The sequence below is a fragment of the Salmo trutta genome, chromosome 19 (assembly GCF_901001165.1).
Source record: "Salmo trutta chromosome 19, fSalTru1.1, whole genome shotgun sequence".
In the NCBI taxonomy this organism is placed as follows: Eukaryota; Metazoa; Chordata; class Actinopteri; order Salmoniformes; family Salmonidae; genus Salmo; species Salmo trutta.
The window spans coordinates 15,260,147-15,284,376 of record NC_042975.1 but is presented as its reverse complement, the minus strand read 5'-3'; the positions used below and the strand labels follow the sequence as shown (position 1 = coordinate 15,284,376).

At 43.2% G+C, this 24,230-nt stretch overlaps 1 protein-coding gene across 6 annotated transcripts in view; it reads left to right on the top strand.

The window, feature by feature from the left end:
* The window catches only part of gramd1ba (GRAM domain containing 1Ba), a 165,005-nt gene that overhangs the window by 94,458 nt on the left and 46,317 nt on the right, over window positions 1-24,230 (top strand). For 4 of the 6 annotated variants that reach the window (XM_029699872.1, XM_029699871.1, XM_029699870.1 and 1 more), the window contains exon 4: window positions 18,017-18,257. In XM_029699872.1, coding sequence (XP_029555732.1) covers window positions 18,017-18,257 — 241 coding nt within the window. Of the gene's footprint in view, window positions 1-4,748; window positions 5,085-13,042; window positions 13,661-18,016; window positions 18,258-24,230 lie in introns of those variants that run through there. The other 2 variants (XM_029699874.1, XM_029699873.1) reach the window with 2 other exon arrangements.

The window sequence follows — 24,230 nt, the reverse complement described above, 5'->3', positions numbered from 1 at the left end:
CTTGACTCCTTTCCTTCATGTGCCCTGATCTGGAGGCAGGTCACTGGATCAAATCACAGTGAAAACAATCTGTTTCTGTGCCCTTGAACAAGGCACTTAACCCAAATTGCTCCAAGGGCACTGGAGAATGGTGACCCTGGCCATGAGCCCACTCCCTGCAGGCATCTCAGGAGGAGTTGGGATATGCAAGAAACACATTTCCATGACACGCTAGTACAATTCTGTCACAGGTTAATGTCACATATTATTTGTTATTAATTATCTTAAGAAATGGAACAGGTGAGAGCAGATTTCCAATAGTCGTTCCCAATTTCTTTCACCTCTTTTCAGATCAGTGCAGAATATAATTCAATAAAATAGAACTGTATTGTCCATTTGTAAGGAAGAGCAGCATGGCCTGAGAGTCAAACCACATGGGACAAATGAGTGAGACCGAATAAAAGGAATTGTCATATGAAGAGAGAGAGAGTGGTTTTTGTGTGCATGCATCTTTGTGTGGTGTGCGCTTGTCTGAACGCGCGTATCTGTTCAGGGATCTCGGTTCAGAGGTCAGAGTGGTGTTTGGTGCTCTGATCTGAGGAGATAGATGGTGCTTCAGTGATGCAGCAGTAACAGCAGCAGCGGGGATTCATATTACCACATCTGATGATTCATCACCACCATACTGCAGCATGCAGCAGACCAGGGTTATCTGAACCCCTACACACACACACACACACACACACACACACTCCACTACAGCCAGACAAGAGTTAAAAGGTTTATAAGGTGTAACAGTTAAAACTCCCAACTGTTAACGTTTCTCTCGCCCTCATTCCAGCCCATGACTTTGTCTTTCACTAAACTCCTCTTTCCATCTCAGACTAATTCCCTCAGCCTCTCTTTGATGTGCTCATTTAGATTAAGGTGCTAGATAGCATATAATTATGTTGCTAATTATAGTCTTGCGGAGTTACTAATGTCTCGGTAGCCTCACTATATTGTGTTGGTGGCGTCGTGAGAGAAACTGTGTGCCGTGCTGAGTAGGGGGAAGTTTTCCCTAGACGCTGATTTTGTTTCAGTTTAGCGTTTCCCCTCACTAATGGTTTAGATTAAGAAAGGCTGATCCTAGATCTGTACCTAAGGGAAACTTCACCCCGGAGCAGTGTCAACCTTTCTATGGGAGTCTCACCCGGTGCAGATTGTAGAAGAGCAGATGCTAGGCTAAGGGATTCGCACCACAGCCTAGAGGCTCTGTTTCTGATGCTAACCGAGCCCGACAGGCACCCGTCTGTCACCTGACTTCCCGCGCCGCCCTCTCATTGGTTGGCTGATATAAAGCAGCATGGCTAAAAATAGCAAATAAGGTTATAGAGGGGACTGAGAGCCAGTGTGTGGGCGCTCTGGGGCCTGGCCCTTTGAACTCTGGCTTGGTGTGTGTCCCTGCTGCGCCAATCAAAGCATAGGAAGCTGTGTGTGTGTGTGTGTGTGTGTGTGTGTGTGTGTGTGTGTGTGTGTGTGTGTGTGTGTGTGTGTGTGTGTGTGCTGAAATAGCTGTGTTTGTGTTCGTATGCGTGCGTACATGCGTGTGTAAGGAGAGCCTTGGGTCCACAGTGATCTCAGCCACGTCTCCAGAGACCAAGCACAGGAAATCAGCAGGCCTGCATCCAGAGCTACAATTACAGTGACTATACAGCAGCAATGTAGGCCAGCTAGAACACCTTGCATGGCATACCGCAGTTCTGTCAGACGGGTTCGATTCACAGGTCCGCCCTTAGGGTTGAAAGAGAGAGACCTATATGTTGTTTTGTAATAATAATACATGGGACTTACACTGAGTATACAAAACAGGAACAGTTGCTCTTTCCATGACATGAACTGGCCAGGTGAATCCAGGTTAAAGCTATGATCCCTTATTGAAGTCACTTGTTAAATCCACTTCAAATCAAATTTTATTGGTCACGTACACATGGTTAGCAGATGTTAATGCAAGTGTAGCTAAATGCTTGTTTTTTTGTTCAGTGTAGATGAAGGGGAGGAGACAGGTTAAAGAAGGATTTTTAAGCTTTGAGACAATTAAGACATGGATTGTGTATGTATGCCATTCAGTGGGTTATTGAAGTGCCTCTGAACAGGGTATGGTATTAGGTGCCAGGTGCACCGGTGTGAGGGTGTCAAGAACTGCAACGCTGCTGGGTTATTCACTCTCAACAGTTTCCTGTGTGTACAGTATCAAGAATGGTCTACCACCCAAAGGACATCCAGCCAACATGACACAACTGTGGGAAGCATTGGATTCAACATGGTCCAGCATCCCTGGAGTCCATGCCCCGTCAAATATTAGGTCTTCCTAATGTTTGGTATACTCAGTGTATATAGCACTTTTCAATGACCCAAAGTCTCCCCCTCGCTTCACTGCTGTCTAAAAATATTAAGAATAATACTTTAGTGTTACCAGGGCTAAATGCAACACTGGTCAGTTGTAGCAGGTACATTATATTGTAGCAATACATCCTTGTCTGAGTACCAGTGTAATGTTTTTTTGGGACATTCAAGTCATCAATATGTTGCTACTAGATGTGTTGAGAAGCTATTCAAATGCAGTCAAAAGGCATTTTTCAATGTTAAATTAATCCAAATCGATTATGAATGTGTAAAAAATACAATCATTTTCAAACCCACTTTCTGTTGATTAAAGCGCAGTCAAACGTGTGGTGCGTGTTAGTAAGGGGGTACTCGGAAGGTTGAAGTTCAAAAGGGGTACTTTTTTTAGGTAACCACTGTGATTACATGGTAGGCTATAGGCACATCACTGTTGCAGTCCTCTCTGGTTACTATACTGTGGAATCGACCAGACTAGAAACACTCATACTGATATTTTATGTGTCTTACCAGATTAGGATGGATTGGTTTGCATTCATGAAACCTGAATGTACGTGACACAAGTCATTGGTTTTGAGTGGTTTGAATTCCTGTGTCATCGTGGCACTACCCGTGCGTCTAAGGGGAGGTTTCCATGACAACAGTCCTTGGCCATGTGACACCCAGCCTTGGCCCAAGTGCATTTTGGGTAAGGTGACTCTGCAAAACTTGACTGTAGCAGGAAAGAGAGGGAGAAGGAAAGAGAGAGGGAGGGAGAAAGGGAGGCAGCCCCGGTGCCCACTCCCTCCGTCTCTCTCTCTCCAACTCCCTTTTCAGTCCTTCTGCTTTTCCCTGTTGGCGTGGTGCCAAATGTGCTGGAGCAGGACGTATAGTGCAGGGAGCAAAGCAAGGCTAATTTCTGACCCAGAGCTCAATCCAAATGAGGAAGGAGTTTGAAAATGAAATGGGCACTTAAGGCTCCTGTTGATTTAAACAAAAACAGCATATAAATAGCTTCTTTAACTTAGACACACGTGCTGTAAGAAAATGGCCTGTAGTATTATTATAGACGATACAGGGATTGCATTGTGTGCTTGAACAGGGTAATCATCTCCTTCTCACAGACATTGATTAAGAAAAGTTTCAACAACAATTGTGTCACAGATGATAATTTTACTCCCCCTGTCTATATAATATGTTAGTTAGTTTGCGTGTGTCATTACGTTAGGAAAATGTTACCCAAGATGTCCGTAAATTACAATAGATTTTAACATTTTTAGTCATTTAGCAGACGCTCTTATCCAGAGCGACTTACAGTAGTGAATACATACATTTCATTTCATGCATTTTTTTTGTTGTACTGACCCCCCGTGGGAATCGAACCCACAACCCTGGCGTTGCACACACTATGCTGGCGTTGCAAACACCATGCTCTACCAACCGAGCCACAGGGAAGGCATATAGAATACTGACTTATAATATCAGTGGCTTAGCAGTGTGGTTAGGGTTAGCAGGGTGGTTAAGGTTAGCAGGGTGGTTAGTGTTAAGCATTAGAATTAGCATTGTGGTTAAGGTTAGGCTTATGATCAGATTTTATGAGTTTGTGGCTTTGCCAGCTAGTGATCACTCTTCAGTTTTCCCTCCAGGGCAAGAATCATGACAAAATATGCCGACCTGTGACAATGAATGTGACTTGACCAAAGATACATTTTTTTAATTGGAAATACGGAAATTGACTCAGCCACAGGCACATACAAGCACACACATATACAAAACAGTACAATTAGGTTTCCCTAATTTTCATTTATACACACACACACACACACACACACACACATTATCTTTCTCTCTCACATCCACACCGACACACACACGCAGTGTGCTCCATCTATCCCGCGAGATTAGAGAGCCAGCTGCTAGGACTGACGGACCCAGGAGTTTGTAGCCACACACACACTGTAATCCCCTCCGAGGGTCTGACTCTAACAGATGTGTGTGTGTGTGTGTGTGTGTGTGTGTGTGTGTGTGTGTGTGTGTGTGTGTGTGTGTGTGTGTGTGTGTGTGTGTGTGTGTGTGTGTGTGTGTGTGTGTGTGTGTGAAATAGAGAGGGAAACGGTACTGTTTGGTTGGCGCCACAGTACTGTTATGTTGGGGGGAGGAGCTAAGCTCATAGAGAGAAAGAGGGGGCGCGCTGGATTGGATGTGAGAGGAACGGAGCATGCCCAATAGGTCCCTCAGCCCTGCAAGCGGCTCAGTTCTTGCTTTCATCTGCAGAGCGAGAGAGAGAGTAAGTGAGTCTACTGCATATGGGAGAGTTTGCATGTGAGCAGCTGCCACCACCGTACTCACTCTGACACACACACACACACACACACACACACACACACACACACACACACACTCTCATCCACAAACACTCACAGATGAGGCTGAAAGTGTTTGGGACAGGCAGCAGGAAAGGACAGCTTTATTAGCACTATTAGCATTGTAGCATTTTGAGCTAGTTGAGCTAGCTGGCTCCTCTTCTCCTTCCTCCGTTTCTCTGTGAGCCAGGGCAAGCTCCCCTCTCTCTCCCCCTCGCATGGGCCCTGCGGACAGACCTAGGGCCCCAGGACTACCCCTCCTGTTGCCACTCAACATGGCAAGGAATGACTGGCCGTCCGAGTGGGGAGACCTCGCTATGGGCATTGGACAGCAACGCTTCTGCTCACCGCTGCACTAATGAAGGGCTTCAAGCTCGCCTGGTAAGACTAATATCTGTTTTTATTGGGAGACACTGATAATAGGGGGAGGAGGGAGATGATGAGGGTTAGGAGGAGGAGTAGCCGAGTGCTTCCCTGCCCTGACCTGTTATTTCCTCATTCCTTCCCTTCCTTCGTTTTCTCTCTCTCTTTCACACCATCTGTCCATTCCTGGCATCAAAGATGGGATATTTTTACTGAGCCCTTTATAATATGGCAGCCTTGAAGAGAGCATCATATTCCTCTCCTCTCGTTGGTTCGTGTCTCCTCTCATCAGCCTCTTCTAGTTTCTTTTCCCTGCATTTTTTCTCAGTTATCTTCATCTCTCCTGTCCTTGTTTCTCATGTCCTCTCCCCGGTTCTCATTGGTTCTCCTCTATTCTCCTCGATTAACTTCTATCTGTTTCCAGTGTTTTTGAATGTGTCTCCCTCCTGCCTCGTCTTATATAGTTATTTCTGGCCTCCACTGATTGTTACACTAGGGAGTGAGGGAGAGAGAGAGAACGCTAGCCTGATGCCATCATTGAGTCATTTGTGGTGAGGGGCATTGTATAAACCAAAGTCATCAGCGATTGGATTGTCTCTAACCAATCAGGGTATCAAAGCCAATTACAAATTTTCAAACCGCTGATTTACCCACGTGTGTTCTGGCTCTGGCCCAACCCAACGGTTTCTGGACCAATTAGACGGCCCTGAATGTGTTTGCATTCGGTGAAAGGTTGGGGAGGTTCTCTGATCCAGACTCATTGCGGAGATGAACTAACATCCGTGGGCGTGGTATAGCATTTGGCCGGAGCAGGGAGTCTGGTTAGCCAGGCAAAGAGAACAGAACAGTAACACCACAGTCAGAGTGGCATTCTGAGCCATCTTTTTCTCCCACAGTGTCCCGAAGCTTCTCCACTTAATTTTAGATCTCCGTGCCTCCTCCTCCTCTCCCCTTGTTGCTTCCTCAGAATCTGAGGATGTGCGTTTTGTTTTGAATACCCAAAATCAAATCAAATTGTATTTGTCACATGCTTCGTAAACACCAGGTGTAGATTAACAGTGAAATGCTTATTTACGGACCTTCCCAACAACGCAGAGAGAAAAATAAAATAAAAATGATAACACAAGGAATAAATAGACAATGAGTAACGATAACTTGGCTATATACACAGGGTACAAGTACCAAGTCGATGTGCAGAGGTACGAGGTAATTGAGGTAGATATGTACATAGAGGTAGGGATAAAGTGACTAGGCAACAGGATAGATGATGAGCAGTAGCAGCAGCGTATGTGATGAGTCAAAATAGTTAGTGCAAAGGGGGGGTCAATGCATATAGTTAACCAAATATCTACCAGGACTATTTAGCAGTCTTATGACTTATGGTAGAAGCTGTTCAGGGTCCTGTTGGTTCCAGACTTGATGCATCAGTACCGCTTGCTGTGCGGCAGCAGAGAGAACAGTTGACGTGTGGGTGTACATGTATTTGTGAATTTCCTTGCACTAGTGTGTACACTGTATGATGTGCATGTGTGCACATGGTCACATCTGAAATTATTGTCAGCATTGATAAAGATGAGCAAAAATGACTATAAAATAAATTATACAAATACTGAACTATATTGTATGTTCCAAACATTTTGACAATTATCTTATTTTATACTAATACAATTGCTCAGAGAAAGATTTTGTTTAACCAGTAATACTTTTTTCCTTCATACAGAATCTTTCCAGATCTTTGATATGCTTTGTCTGTGCTTATAGACTGCCCTCTTCAATTCAAACCACAGGTTTTCAATGGGGTTCAAGTCCGGAGATGGAGATGGCCATTGCAAAAGGTTGAGTTTGTGGTCAATTAACCATTTATTTGTGCTTGGGGTTATTGTCTTGCTGCCAGATATACTTGCAGCCAAGTTAAAGATGCACAAATATCATACCCACCAAAAAACCTAACCCTCCCGTTATTGTAATGTTTAGAGGTCAGCATGTCTTGGGGGTATGATGTTTGTGTCTGAAACTTTTTCACTCATCATTATTCACAAATCATTCAAGATTTTCCGTAATCATTGTAGCATCCACATTCATGCAGAAGTGTTTAGAAACATATTCCATTCTTATTTACAGTAAAAGTGACTCCAAACTGACATGTTATTTACCATTCATTTCTATTGGGTGCAAAATAATCTTAAACAAAACCAAGACGAGCAGCAAATGCAACCAACAAATTTGCAGAGTCACAAACTTGATATAGTCATTGCATGCTATAAATATGGGACCAAATACTTAACTTTTTAATACTTTAATACACATAAGGGAATTTATTCCAATACTTTTGGTTCCCTAAAATGGGGGGTACTATGTACAAAAAGTGCAGTCATTTCTAAACAGTTCACCTGATATGGATGGAAATACCCTAAAATTAAAGTTGACAGTCTGCACTTTAACCTCAGTCATTGTATAATTTCAAATCCAAAGTGATGGAGTACAGAGCCAAAACCCCAAAACAATTTCACTGTCCCAATTCTTTTGGACCTCAATGTACATTGGATGTTGTATATTAATGGGTCTGCATAGAACCATACCGTACATTTTGATGATGCGCACGCATGCACGCACACTCCACATTCCCTAAAACGGGAAGCCTAGGGAAGTTCCATGGCAGAAATCAGCTAAAGAGGGGTCAGAACCCGGTGTAAATCAGTGACGCCTCACAAAAATTCAAACCAACCAAATGCCTTTCTTGGACGGAGTTACAAAGGTGCTCACCAGATTAGTGCTGTGGGAGCAACAGTGTGTGAGGATAAAAAATGCCAACAAGCACTGGTGACAAAACATTTAGAATTTTTACAGCACACTGGTGTTCACAGCATTTCTGTTATTTTGAAATTAGCTAAAGCTGCAGCAAGAAGGGACAAATGGTCTACAATGCTGGCCATATCAATATTTTTTTATTTTGACATTTCTGAAGTGATATTTGGTTGTGATGGCTAGCATGACGGACAAGAAGTAGCTAGCCACAATGAGGTTTGTTTTGAGAAGTCGGCTAACCTTGTCAGCTACTAGCTGTCTCGAAGTATTGTTCGCCTGAGGTAGAGTACCTCATGATAAGCTGTAGACCATACTACCTACCAAGAGTTGTCAGACATATTTTTTGTAGCCGTCTATTTACCATCACAAACCAATGATGGCACTAAGACCGCACTCAACGAGCTGTATAAGGATATAAGCAAACAAGAAAATGCTCATCCAGAAGTGGCGCTCCTAGTGGCCGGGGACTTTAATGCAGGCAAACTTAAATCTGTTTTACCTCATTTCTACCAGCATGTCACATGTGCAACCAGAGGGAAAACAATTCTAGACCACCTTTATTCCACACACAGAGACTCATACAAAGCTCTCCCTCACCCTCCATTTCGCAAATCTGACCATTATTCTATCCTTTTGATTCCTGCTTACAAGCAAAAACTAAAGCAGGAAGTACCAGTGACTCGCTCGATACGGAAGTGGTCAGATGATGCGGTTACTACGCTACGGGATTGTTTTTCTAGCACAGACTGGAATATGTTCCGGGATTCATCCAATGACAGAGGAGTATACCACTTCAGTCAGGGGCTTAAGCAATAAGTGCATCGATGATGACCGTACGTACATATCCCAACCAGAAGCCATGGATTACAGACAACATACACACCGAGCTAAAGGCTACAGCTACCGCTTTCAAGGAGCGGGACAATAATCCGGACGCTTATAAGAAATCCTGCTATACCCTCAGACGAACCATCGAACAGGCAAAGCGTCAATACAGGACTAAGATTGAATCCTACTACACCAGGGCTTGCAAACTATACTAAGGGAAGCCCAGCGGTGAACTGCCCAGTGAAGCGAGCCTACTAAATACCTTTTATGCTCGCTTCAAGGTAAGCAACACTGAAGCATGCATGAGAGCACCAGCTGTTCTTCACTAGTATTTTTATCCTCTCCCTGACTGAGTCGTCTGTAAAACCTACATGTTTTACATTCTAAATGACTACCGCCCCGTACGAGTCACGTCGGTAGCCATGAAATATTAAAGGAGAGCCGCACACTCTAGGAGCTCAGATGCAATAATTGAATAACCTAATATCCAACGTTTCGACAGACTTCATCAGTGTATAATGACAAACACTGCGGGTCACTAGTTTATATAGTGTCAAATGACACACACAGGTGTCTGTAATCATGGCCGGGTGTGGTCTGATATCATTGGTTAATTCTCAGATATAAAAATAACATACAAAAAACATGAATGGATAGCATACGATCATAGATACAATTTGGCTACATAGGCCTACAAACATTTACAATGAAAAGCAAAATCACAAGAATGGCTTCAGATCAAAGTCCACGTTGAGACCAAAGGGAGCGAGGGTCTTTAAATTAAAGATCCAGGCAGCCTCTCGTTTTAACAATAAATTGTTGAGGTCACCCCCTCTCCTAGGGAGAGTGACATGTTCGATGCCGATATAACATAGGGACGAAATCGAGTGGTTCGCTTCCAAAAAGTGGGCCCCAACTGGGTATGTCAAGTTTTTGCACCTAATTCGCGCTTTGTTTTAACCACATACTTTTTACCACAAGGACAAGTTATAAGATAAATAACTGCCTTAGTGGAGCACGTGATAACACCTTTGGGGAAACAGATCCCAATCAAAGGTGTTATCACTTCTTGAAATGTAACATCCAATCAAAATCTTGCTGGTCCGCTGCCTCCCAGCATTCAAACTGTTTTTGCAATACAACATTCTCCAGACCTCCAAGGGAGGCGTGACACGATGTGATTTTGGAGGTTTGGCAACTTGAGACTATTTGTCTACCAATCAGTTCAGAGCCATTTGACCTTGTTGTGTTGGCTCTGCTGTGTGGTCATTGAATATAATTGATTGGACAAGAGACAGTGGGGTCATTGAACAGATGTCAGCTGTTTGCTGTCTAGAAATGGCACTGCATGGATTTTTCTCTGTGTGTGCATGTTTTTGTCAACTGACAAGGCATGCAGGCCAACATTCCACCATATTGTTAGTCCTGTTTTTTTGTCTACAATGTAGCAACTTGATTCTTCTATTGGTCTTAAAGCCGATGTTAAGCCGAATCCTGGACTATAAAATGATTCTCCAAGGAGCTTGCTTTTAGGTCCAGGAGTAGGCTTAATCCGGGTCTGGGAAACTGTCCCTTGATGTCTATATTAAATTACTGAGGATATCGCCATCAATATTACCTATTCCATTTTTTTTTTCACTGCCATAACAATCCTTGATTGAAACGTTACAATACTTCATTCTTAGCCGTGTTGTCCTCTTTGTGTCTCTCTGATTTAATCAACCTCCTGCAGAGAAGACACAGATATGGTTATCTATTTGGGATGTGCATCTTTCCCTTTTAAGACGATTCGATACGCATCTAGGTACATGGGCCCCGATATGATACAGGAACGATATGTTTTGTTTGAAACGATTCTGTGCGATTCGGTTTGATTAGAGAACGAATCGATGCGATTCAATGCACCAACATTGTTGAATTTTCTATTCCAAATTACAATTGGCTGCTGATGGAGCTCATGAGCTAGGCTTCTGAGCTGGATCTACTGCGCTGACGTGTGTGTGAACACGAGTTTATGCATATTTAGATAATTGACTATTTAAAAAAAAATATATATATATATATATATATACACATACACAACAATTTTAAAAAACCTGTTTGGAAGCTTTTAAATTATATCAAACTCAACCGTTTATTTTTTAGAATGATGAAGATATGGATTTCTCATGGAATGGTGGGGTATGCAAAATGGGTAAACTTAGAGGTGCTCAATCTCCTTTGGCATTCGGGTCCAAAAAGTCATTTTCAGCCATTTTTTCCATGGGCAAACGTATGGAAAGTTTTGTTTAAATCCTACGGGATGCTGTCAAAAAGGGATTGAATTCATATGAATTTACCCTGTAAAATAAGAATGGAGAACCTCTGTCTATGGAATTGCTTTATTACAGTGATTCTCCCAGGATAACGTCAAAGAAATGATAGCTTGGTGTTTTCTAAAATGGCAGACGAGCCCAACTACCACAGGGAGAAGAATCTGTGTGTACCCCCGACACTTTATCTTCTACATGTAAAGTCATCATACAGTTCACTATATCGCAGCTAAAGTAGAGAGCATATGTCTGCCTTGAAAACCTCCCCATCTACATTATATAGGCTACACCTCCACGGCCCATGATTGGCTGCATTTTGGCTCACTCAGCAGTTAGGTACTCTCGGATATGACGATTTGGTTCAGTGTGCTGTGCGCTGAGGTCTGATTGGTTGCTTTTGGCTCAGGCCACATAGTGCTATGTGCAATCAGCAGAATAGTCCCGTGGGGATTCATATTCAGCGTTACTCAACAGAAAACAGTCTCTACAAGGCACAGTGAATGGTTGGTAATGTGGAAGCTGAAGCTATGCACTCTGAATGAAGCATAACATAGTGTGACATATTTTAGTTTTTAGGTTACAGAACAGAATTAAGTATAACAAATCTCTTTGTGCTTCTGTAGGCTTTCATAATGTTTTCCCTTGTCTTTTTTATTTTCAAAAAAGTCAAAAGAACTTGCATTGTGAATGTGATGAAAAGAAAACAGAATTACCTGGAGATCTATTCCTCATTTAATGTTGAGGCCCTTTGAAATGATACTTGATCACGCATGTAATTAAATGAACTTGTTTAGAGTTGATTTAATGAGCTGAGATAAGCATGCGAAGGAAATGTATATTCACTGATGACAGCACAAATTGGAGAATATTGATTGGGAATGTGTTGAACTTGTTTTTCCCCAGGGAACACAGGCTTAGAATCCAGCTGCTTGCTTCCTCTCTGCAGGTAGCAACATCAGCCAAAGCAGGGTCATTATCATTAGGCACCAGTCGGAAGAAAGTGGACTGAACGGGGAGGGACTACCTGGACTTGTCCAATAAGAAATGCTTGATTTCGTTTTCTGTTACAAAACATTAAATTGTTTCTATTGCGGGCCCTAATGAACATGAGTCCTAGGCCCTGTCCCAAAACTTGTAAACTGCAGCCCTCCTTCCTTCCTGCAATTTTTAAGACTTGAACAGGGCCATAGAGTGGTAGGTGTAGTATGGCACTTGTCAGACAGCACCTACGGTCATAGATCAACTAAAGGTCACGGCGCCATCTTTTTGAAAACCCTGTCAGTCTCATTTCAGAGTAAAATTATCTGGCTTGTTTGTTTATCTTACTTTGCACTGTCCCCCCCTCTCTCCTTTCATGTTTTCTGGGCCTGGGAGGATGAGGGGATAGCGGGATGAAGGGAAGGGAAAGCTTGCGGTGTGTTCTGATGCCAGCTGTGTGCTTGTTGGGAGTAGTGTCAAAATGCCCCCCCGCTGACACATGCAGCTAGAACCTTCTCCTTCCCTTTCTCTCTTTGCCTCTACTGCTATCCATCCCTTTCTCTTCTCCCTCCCTCTCTCTCGTCCCCCCTGACTCTTTCTGCTTCCCAACCTGTTTTTTTCTATCCCCCTGTTTCATGGAATATTAGTCTGAACATTCAAGCATATCTGAGCATGTAGTGAAAGGAATATTGTTTTTGTCTCCACTATCACTGTGCAAACCAAAGCCTGGAGGTCTGATTTGATATTTTCCACAAATAAACGTTTCTGTATCGGAACAAAATAACATGTCATAGCTGGAGTATATCACCCTCCACAAAAAAAACATGGTTTCCTAACAACAGAGGAATACACTTCACTGGCAAACCGGGGTGTTAATGGTGCAAAAGTGTGAGTGAGAGAAGTGAGGTTTTGATATGTGCGCGTGAATTCTTGCAGGTGTATGCATGCGATCTTGCATGCGTGTGAGAGACAGACTAAGAGAGAGGAGAGGTTGTTTGTGTGTGTGTGTGTGTGTGTGTGTGTGTGTGTGTGTGTGTGTGTGTGTGTGTGTGTGTGTGTGTGTGTGTGTGTTTGGGGGGAGGGGTGGATGGGCTGACAGCGAGGGTTAGGTGACGTCAGCCAGTGCGGCTCCATTCATGAACAGCATGAATAATTGACGAGCCGGCCTCCGGAGCGGTGCTGCACCAAGCAGAAGCCATTATGCAAAGCAGCTAGCATCGGCAGCCATCTCCCAGCTTCAGCATCTTCCACACCAGAGAGAGGGAAGGGAAAGGCATGTAACGTAAGCAGGGATAACGGGAAGAGCGAACAAGAAGCCAGGGAAGGATAGAGAGAAAGGAAGAAGGAAAAGAAGAGGCTTTGCAATAGCCGAATAACGTGCCTGTGAATCACTGCAGGGAGAGGGAAAGAGGGGGCAAGAGAGGGAGGCCATCACGGTGTCTGTTTGAGAGAGGGCGTCCTCCGAAAGCCTGTATGCGAGTGATATCGGAGGGCTAGACGTTCGTGTCTAACCCAGACCCCACACACGAACCCCTGTCTGGGATGCAACGGGAGGCATTTTCCCCTCCTTCCCATCTCCTCTGCCTCTCCTCCTCGTGCTGGTCACTGAGTAAATGGATGAATGAAGCAGGTGGAAGCCAACAGGCGGGTTGAGTCCTTCATGGCTACCAGGTTAGTTCTTATCACTGCTTCGGGGGTAATTCACATTAGCATCCTCACCTTGCACTGTCTAGTAGAAATTAATAGGAGGGCTAATTAGCTTATGCTTATCAGAGCATCCGATGATGGAGGAGACCGTTATCTCGTCTGTAGACGTGCTGGCAATGTAATTTTTTTTTCTCCATTCCCAGCACTTCGACTGACCTGTCTCCATTATCGGACGCTCTGATTAGCATTAGCCTAGCGTGAGCTAATTAGCCACGTTAGCTCCCCTCCTGTTCATTTATACTGTACAGTACAAGGTGAAGACGCTAACGTACATTAGCATTGTAGCATCCGTAGCTATACGGACACATCAGGGATGTCTTGCATGAATGCCCAAACTGTTTAAGCTTAACTGTCTGGCTTTAGGGCCGATGCATGTTAAACAGAGTACAATCAAAGTGAGTGACTCGGAGCCTTAGCATTCTGTAGCACGCTAATGCTAACAACCAATCTTTTGAATAGCCAACTGATAACTATGATCGCTACAGAAAGAAAATGAGAGGAGAGAGATATTAAGGAATGCTGGCTGCATGATGCATCCATCATTCCGTATTCATATCACCTTCATTAATGAGCATATCTAAGCTGTCGGTATTGTAGCAATTCTTTGATGCATATTGGGAAAGCACCATGATGATCTTTTCACATTTTACACATTTCCTTTCTTTTAGTTGTCATGTTTTAAGCGTGACAACTCACTGTCTTTGCATGCCTCAATTGATCCATCCCACTTAGCTATACAATGACTCTCTTTTGTCACAGAATAACCTGAAACATAATCCATCGTTTCACCCTTTTCAGTGTTATTAGAAGTGTAACCTGTGCTGCTGGGCTCTTGTTTTCAAGAGCAGGAGTATGACCTTATGAAGGGTAGCTTGACCTGTGTGACGTCAGCATACATAGCAACAGTTGGCCTCCACTTCTCCCTCTCCAGTGGAAGTTGGGTTCAGTGTCAAAAAATGTTCTGTGTCTTTATACAAGGGTAAAATGCAGTTGCTAGTAGGCTCAACCTGAGATTTAGAAAATGGGCTTCACCTGTATAGCAGGTGAATAAGTGTCCTCATCTGAATGCTGTCAAGCCACAAAGCGGATGTGTAATGACTACTAATGGATGCCAGGACATTGTTGTTTCTAGGCACTGATCTAACATAGTTTTTTACTGATGGTAACACCCTTGAGAAGATGCAAAGTTACACACACACACACACCCTCGTCCTCCTACCCAGCTATAATAAGCATCCCAGTATGGTGTATCAAGCGGTCTTCCTGTGTGTAGTCTGAAATAGACCAGATAAGGATGGATGGAGTAATGAAATGATAGATGAGGGTTGTTCACTCATCCTCCCACCATCCCTTATGTAAGGCAACAGCACACACACACACACACACAATGTATTATACAATCACTACCAGGTGGGTACTGTTTCAATAACATCACTCTCACCTGCTGGAGTAAGGCGAGACACACCTGTGTGCAATTGTCTATGCCTGTAATGTTGCCCATAGCAGACCAACGTTCCATCAATAAACTGTAATCTACTGAATGCAAGTTAGATGTCTCAAGTGAATTAGGGAGTATTACTGAAGTGTTGTGTGTGTGCAATGACGTAGCAATTTAACAAGCATGTCTCAATAGTTGAATTGCACTATAATTTCTCATATTGTAGCAGTCTTGGACGTATCCTATGACCTCCCTCTCTCTTTGTTGGAATCTGTTTGCTTTTCCAGCCTGACACACACACAAACTCTGCTTAAATAATAGTCTTCACCCAAAGCCCTTGGGTGATATAGAAAGTGAACTGTCGAGAAAGAGATGGGAGGAGTGAGAGAGAGATGAGAGGAAAAGAGTGTGTGAAAGCTGATGGCAGGACACTCCACAGGGCACACTGCGTGGGAGCTTACTGTTGGGATAGAGAGAGGGTGAGAGGGGGCGCCAACACCTGGAGCAGAGCTGCTGTTCTCTCACCAACCATGAAGAGGGTTTAGTGAAGTTAGTGTTCTCTCCACTGAGCTACACCAACATGGCCAAAAGAGCCTCAGTTAACTGATATCAAATGAAGTACATCTGTTGAATCTGCCAGCACTTAGACCCGAAGTTCTGGGTCCATGTTCATAAAATATCTTAGAATGCTGATCTAGAATCAGATCCCTTCTCTTATTCATTGATTTTAAAAAGGCAAACAGATCCTCAATTAGCAGTCCTACTCTGAGACGCTTTATGAGTACGTGCCCTGCAGAATAGACTTTCTAGTCTGGATAGGAAATCAGTTAGTCAATAAATTGTCCTCTGTCGTCAAGGGCAGAGACAGTGCCTCATTGATGTGCTCTGTATCAAAGACTAATCTGGCCCTCTGGAGGAAGTGAACACATTATTGTCATTGGGAAGGTTGCTGCTATCTTAAATTGTCTGATGGTCAACCAGCGTAACTTGCAATGGAGTGGATGTTTTTTATAGGGTCTTTGTAAATCATGCATCATGTCAAGATTTATATTTGTTTGAGTACACCAGCCATACTGTACTCAACAGGAGGAACATGGTCCGGATCCAGAAACACTTTTCTTTCTGCTGTTGAGAGTTGTAATGGTAGAATGCACAAGGGGCAATTTTGAAATTTGGATAGTGCATGGGCAGTTTTCCTCTTATGTCATTCACTGACAGACCTCAGAGAGCTATTTATAACCTGTCAGAAATGTCCAGTTGATCAACTACTAGCCCACATTGATTTTCAGGGCATAAAATTCACTTTTTGGTCTACCAGCCAAATATTTTGTTGCTGCTTAAATTACACCAACAAACCACAAATTAACAGATAAGCATGCTTTGTAATGTTTCTAAAACAATACATGAATTACTAGTAAGAAGAAACTAATGTTTGTGACCTGTCTTTTATCCAAAATATCATGACTCCAGTCATGTTTGTGCCTGTGAGATTGACTAGTAGAAGCGTGGTCTTCTCTTCCCTAGCTGTTGAAACTCAACCATAGAAAAACAACCTAGCTTCTGAACAAAACCATGGAAATAGCCAAGAAACACAAGGACAAATTCTCACTTCAGTAGATTTTTGTTTCAAGTAAATTACACAAACTTTTATTCCTGTGCGCAGTGCATCTAAAAATGAATTTTTCACTCAGCTCTTCACATGCGCACAGCCCCCAGCCAGGCTGTGTTGCAGCGCAAGGTCGAATAGGTTACATACGGAACTTTTAAAATGGCTACCGCAGCATTTATTTGACTATAAATGTGATCATACTTGACTATTTATTCGCAAATGCGAGTGAAATGCTCGAACTGTGGAGACCTGACCACCCGCCAACGTGGCTGGTGAAATAGACATCTTACCCGCCAACGTTGCTGGTGAAATAGACATCTTACCTGCCAACGTGGCTGGTGAAATAGACATCTTACCCGCCAACGTTGCTGGTGAAATAGACATCTTACCCGCCAACGTTGCTGGTGAAATAGACATCTTACCCGCCAACGTGGCTGGTGAAATAGACATCTTACCCGCCAACGTTGCTGGTGAAATAGACATCTTACCCGCCAACGTTGCTGGTGAAATAGACATCTTACCCGCCAACGTTGCTGGTGAAATAGACATCTTACCCGCCAACGTTGCTGGTGAAATAGACATTTTACCCGCCAACGTTGCTGGTGAAATAGACATCTTACCCGCCAACGTGGCTGGTGAAATAGACATCTTACCCGCCAACGTGGCTGGTGAAATAGACATCTTACCCGCCAACGTGGCTGGTGAAATAGACATCTTACCCGCCAACGTTGCTGGTGAAATAGACATCTTACCCGCCAACGTTGCTGGTGAAATAGACATCTTACCCGCCAACGTTGCTGGTGAAATAGACATCTTACCCGCCAATGTCAAAATCCACCCGCAGATGGCAGGTGTTCATTTTAGGCCTTGTTGATTTTGTTGAGTCACTCGGGTATCATATGAACACACATAAGACATGGGAAAATGTGTTGAATTTATGGAAATTAGCTTTAAAACTGCAACATTTTCTTCTTAACCCCATGGCAAAAGGTGTAGAATTGCAGGAAATGACCTTTTTAAAAAGGCTAAATGTTCTCTCTGACATCAACAGGGGTGTGGGGTTGCAAGGTCGGGATTTGTTACTATGCTGATAAATTATCATATCCATCCCTACCTTTTACACCCCTGTGTGACTGAACCTTCTCAAACAGTAGTTGAGTACCCTTGGAGTACACATTTGGATCTCAAGGATTCAACCCATAAGTGCTGTGAGTATCGCAGAGTTTAAACAATTATTTTAATCATTCCCTCTCTCTCCATCTCTCACTGACAGCACTGCCAGCAATTCGAACCGGAGCACGCCTGCTTGCTCGCCCATCCTGCGCCATCGCTCTCGCTCGCCCACACCCCAGCAGAGCTTGGAGCACAGTGGTGAGAACATGGTGGAGAAGGGCCACTTGGACCCCGCCTCTGACAAGGACAAGTCCCCCTCCACCCCAGAGCAGGTGGTGCAGCGCACCTACAGCCAGTCGGTACACTCCGCCACACGCAGCAGTGGAGGCAAGAACTCCAAGGTGAGCCCATGCACCTGGACCGGACATACATTGGATTTAACACACACATGGGCCAAAACACAATTGTGTATAGGTGGTGAACATTTATGCAGTAACGCACATACACACACGCATGCATATCGTACACAGTACACACACACAAAAATACTCCACATTACATACCTATCATGCTCTTAAATCTCCATTGCAGGAGGGTTTCCCCCTATCTCAGTCCTGTAATCTTCGAGAAATAACCATGCTCTGGTCTGGACCAGGGGCCAATGGGCAGGTGTGGACACGCCCCAAATACATAGTCTCTCTTGCCCGTCCACTGCATATCCTCACACATTTGCTCTGCCTTTTAATCACATCTTCACAGGACAATAGAGTTGTTTGCCTTTTGGGCCTTCTGATCCGCTGGGGCTAAAAAGTAATCCACGCTCTCACAAAAGAAGAAACAGCAGAGATCTCTGTACAAATGGTAAACTCGATTACTTCATCCCAGTTGAAATGAATATACTGTAGAATGAACTTCAGTGCGGGCTGTCTGAATGAAATCGACAAAGTTCTTGTGTGAAGAATGTTTGTCTGCCACTCAGTAGTGGATTTTGAAAACCTGCTTCTTAGTCAAGTATCACCGTAAGGTTGTTCTCAACCTTTTTCACATCCCATTCCATCCTCATTTCCACCGTCAGGGATTGACTTGTCCGTCGGTTGTCATGCCATGTTACTACTCTGTTTTACTTTCGACACATTGTTACGTTTCTGCACCAGCTGCACCATGTTAAAACCACTCACAATCCAAGTCTTTAACTTGAAATTCTTATGGATTTCTTTTTTCTGCCTTAGGTGTTTGCTGTTTATTTGTTTTTGTTTTCTGATTTTCTTTGTTCTTCTTCTCATGCATGCTAGTCTCACAAGCGACTTTCCAAAGTAAGCATCAATCTTTTTCTGGTCTTTCTCCTCTCCTTCCTGCTAGCTTGTGCTCATGCCTGGTGACCTTCCCACTATCCCTGCAATACGCTAATTGTTTCTCCTCTATGCCACCCTACATTATGCTAAGTTAACGTATGCCTCTATCCTGTTTTTACCTATGCTACCTTACTCTACCTGATGAGACTGCCCAACCATCTCTACGCTAAACTATGTTAGCCTAATCTATCTTACCCCTTGCTAACCAACTGTATTAGCCTACCCCTTGCACTGACCTGATCTTGTTTCCCTCATGCCATGATAGCTAGAAGCGCTAACTCACTTCTTTGCCCTGTGTTTACCTATCCCACCCTGTAACACCTCTACTATTTTCTAACTAACCTTTTTATTTATTAGACTTAATAATCCTAAACTCCATTTCTCCTTACTCTATGCTGCTCTATATCAATACCAGTTACCAGCTTTTTTCTGGAGAACCTCATTTCTATACTGCTTGAGCACATGTTAAAATGGTTAACCATGGTAACCGGAAACCCTCAGTCTATTCAACATTATCCTAAATTACCATTACTTAACTTTCCATCTCTCTATCACACCACATTATCCAATCCTATCTTAAAGGTACGCTCATCAATATGATGTCATCATACAGCGCTGGGGACAACTTCCTGTTTACAGACAACTGAACTCAAATCTGCCTAGACTGACACTATTAGCTTTTTACAATTTATGCACTCCTTTGAGGCATGCCCACTTTGAAGAGTTTAGTTGTTGTTGACGTCTGTAAGCGGGAAGTGGCCCCGCTTCGTATGATATCATATTGCAGAGTGTACCTTTTACCCAACCATCCCCACATTTACCTTTCATCTGCATACACAAGGCTAACTTATTACTGACTAAAATCGAATGACTTTCTAAGAGTGGGCTATACTAAGAGTGGGGCTATACTAAGAGTGGGGCTATACTAAGAGTGGGGCTATACTAAGAGTGGGCTATACTAAGAGTGGGCTATACTAAGAGTGGGCTATACTAAGAGTGGGCTATACTAAGAGTGGGCTATACTAAGAGTGGACTATACTAAGAGTGGACTATACTAAAGAGTGGGGCTATACTAAAGAGTGGGGCTATACTAAAGAGTGGGGCTATACTAAAGAGTGGGGCTATACTAAGAGTGGGCTATACTAAAGAGTGGGGCTATACTAAGAGTGGGCTATACTAAGAGTGGGCTATACTAAGAGTGGGCTATACTAAGAGTGGGCTATACTAAGAGTGGGGCTATACTAAGAGTGGGGCTATACTAAGAGTGGGGCTATACTAAGAGTGGGGCTATACTAAGAGTGGGCTATACTAAGAGTGGGCTATACTAAGAGTGGGCTATACTAAGAGTGGGGCTATACTAAGAGTGGGGCTATACTAAGAGTGGGGCTATACTAAGAGTGGGGCTATACTAAAGAGTGGGGCTATACTAAAGAGTGGGGCTATACTAAGAGTGGGGCTATACTAAAGAGTGGGGCTATACTAAAGAGTGGGGCTATACTAAAGAGTGGGGCTATACTAAAGAGTGGGGCTATACTAAGAGTGGGGCTATACTAAAGAGTGGGGCTATACTAAAGAGTGGGGCTATACTAAGAGTGGGGCTATACTAAAGAGTGGGGCTATACTAAAGAGTGGGGCTATACTAAGAGTGGGGCTATACTAAAGAGTGGGGCTATACTAAAGAGTGGGGCTATACTAAAGAGTAGGGCTATACTAAAGAGTAGGGCTATACTAAAGAGTAGGGCTATACTAAAGAGTAGGGCTATACTAAAGAGTAGGGCTATACTAAAGAGTAGGGCTATACTAAAGAGTAGGGCTATACTAAAGAGTAGGGCTATACTAAAGAGTAGGGCTATACTAAAGAGTAGGGCTATACTAAAGAGTAGGGCTATACTAAAGAGTACGGCTATACTAAGATTCTATACTAATAGTAGGTATATACTAAAGAGTAGGCTATACTAAGATTCTATTCCAAGAGTACAGCTATACCAAGAGTACAGAGTATGGCTATACCAAGATTCAATACTAATAGTATGTGGTTGCAGTGTGATTTGCCAAGGCAGGATACTCTGAGTGCAGCCCAATCCAGAAATCTGGCAGTGGCTTCAGATTTAAATTCAATTTTCACAAAACCGCTTGTTGCAATTTCGATGAGGCTCTCTTGTTCAGATATCGGTAAGTGGACTGGAGGCAGGGCATGAAAGGGATAACAAATCCAGTTGTTTGGGTCATCCGTTTCGGAAAGTACCTGCGAAATTGCGCACCCAACTCATTCCGGTGCTTCGCTATATCACATTTGACATTGTCCGTAAGCTTGAGTTCATTTGCACATAAAACAATCATACAGTGATGGAAAGACCTGTGTGTTGTTCTTGTTAATGCAGACAGAAAAGAGCTCCAACTTCTTAATCATAGCCTCAATTATTTTGTCCCTCACATTGAATATAGTTGCGGAGAGTCCCTGTAATCCTAGATTCAGATCATTCAGACGAGAAAAAACATCACCCAGAGAGGCTAGTCGTGTGAGAAACTCATCATCATGCAAGCGGTCAGACTAGTGGAAATCATGGTCAGTAAAGACAACTTTAAGCTCGTCTCTCAATTCAATTAATGTGATTGGATGTTAATTATTTGTCTAGGCTACCTGTATTTGACATTGTGTTATTTCGCTGAACACTAGATTGTTTAATCAGAGCCGGTCCTGACCTCCATGGGGCCCTAAGCAAAATTCTGCTAAGGGGCCCTCCTACCTGACCCGTGAGAACATGTAAACCATTTACCATTGTCACACCTGACACCTCAGTGCTCCCACTACAATCCTCCCTCCTTTAAAACTGTTTGCTCCATCTGTCAGTCTAACAATTAGTAGACCAATACAGAACAGAATGAGGTATAAACAAACAATGTTTATTGAATAGAATATTTTCTATAGAATCTTAAGATAAGTGAATATTAACAAGAAATTGTAGAAAATAATACAATATAACACTGAGCTTTGCCTCTGCTGCCTGGTAATTAGTCCAATCCTCACAATATTATACAATTAGCTTTGTCAATACAATGTAAACACAAGTCTATAGGCTATGGCTGCAGCTATATGTCTTAAAATAGTCAAATAAAACCTATACATCTGTGTGATTAACTTTGGTTCCCTCTAAAGCCTTGGCATTTTCAGCATCAGCATGGGCACCAGTCTATCTGGACTGTCTGGAAGAAATTGAGGAAGTATGTCACATAGTTAAGCAGTCATTTACACAAATGCACTTCTGCCATACAATCTTAAATGTTACTAAGTGTATAAACATTTGAATGTTTGAATTAAAATCTTACCATCAAAATATTCCTCTTCACTTTATTGAGGCAAAATCATCAATGATGTCATCATAGGACGTGTTTCTCCACGTCATGATTAATGCTCATGATGGCCAGACCACTCAAACGTTCCTGTGACATGGAAGACCTCAGGTAGCTTTTGATGAGCTTTCATTTTGAAAAGCTCCTTTCTGCCGATGTTACTGGTAGGGTGACTGCAATTCTTAGAGCTATCCAAAGGTTAGGATAGATTTCCTCCAGGTTTTTCTCACAAATAAAGAAAAGCAGCTCAAAGGCAGTCATCTTGCCTGATGGCAGATCAGGTCAATTCTGAAATGTTGTGTGCCAGATCCATTCCACTGATGTCACAGTCATCTCTGAAGGTTACAGTGTTTTCAACTTCCATGCAGTGAGCCTTTAAAGATTCACTGGACATCTGAGAGGCAGTGCTGAAGTTCAGCAGCACTCCATATTTGGTTTTCACCTGGTTGAGTGTTTAGATCTCTCATCCATGGATGTCACAGCAGTCCATCACAATGTTGAAGTAGTTGACTTCAAGGTTTTTCAGTGCATCAGTCACTGGTTCATCAGGAGCATCATAGCTGAAAAGCCTCTTGCTGTTTCTCAGTCTCTTCTCTTTCAGAACAGCCTCCACATTCATTTCTTCACAAATGCTTTTGGCTGTTATCTGGGCCTCGGAGAATCCAGTTTCTCGGTATGTAGTGAGGGAGGCCTTTGCATTTGAAATTAAATTCACTGTGATAACCAACTGCATTGAGGCGGATTGGAGGAGCTTGTTCACCTTGTTTGTCATTGTCAGTATCTCACACCATACGACACAGCAAGTCAAGAAGCGGTAGGACCCAACTTCCTCTGCAAGTGCTCGTGCCTCCACTTTGGCCACAGGATCGTTGATCGTCTGTCTGGCTTCCAGTAATGCCTTCTGAACCTCAGAAACCTGATACCTGATTGCATGAACACTTTGGAGCCTACTCTCCCATCTTGTGTCACTCCATGACTTCATGGTTATGTTCACGTGTTTCTTCAAAACACTCCATCTTTGTGTGCCAGCTGAAAAGGTGAAGAGGTTTTGCACATGCCCAAAAAACCTAACTGCATCTTTTGAAGATTTGGCAGCATCTGCAATGACAAGGCTTAGAGTAGGTGCTCCACATGGGACGAACACGGCAGTCTGGCTTGTACTCCTTGGTGCTAGCCCTTCATGTTGGCCCCGTTATCATAAGCTTGCCCTCTGCAATCTTCAAATGGAATCTTCAGCTCGTTCAGCTTATCTAAGATGACGGTGGACAGATTCGAGCCTGTTGTAACCTCAACATTCACAAAGCTGAGGAAGTGCTCCTTGATCTCTGGCTTTCCCTATAAAGCCACGCTTCTCAGAATAATGGACATTTGCTCCTGGTGACTAATGTCATGTGTACAGTCCAAGATAATGGAGAAGTACTATGAGTCTCTTACTTGAGTCTCTTACTTGAGTCACTATTGCTTCCAGAATCTTGTCACTCACAATCTGTATCAGCTCATTCTGTGTGCACTTCCCAAGGTAATGAGCATGTCTCTCTCCATCTTTAATTTTGCTGCGATGATTTTCCCTAACGTGGTCAAATTTTGCCAGTAATTCAACCTCGTTTAAGGAAGTTTCCATTATCTGGTTGGAACAGTTTGTTTGTTTGAACCCCTGATTGCTAGGTTTCT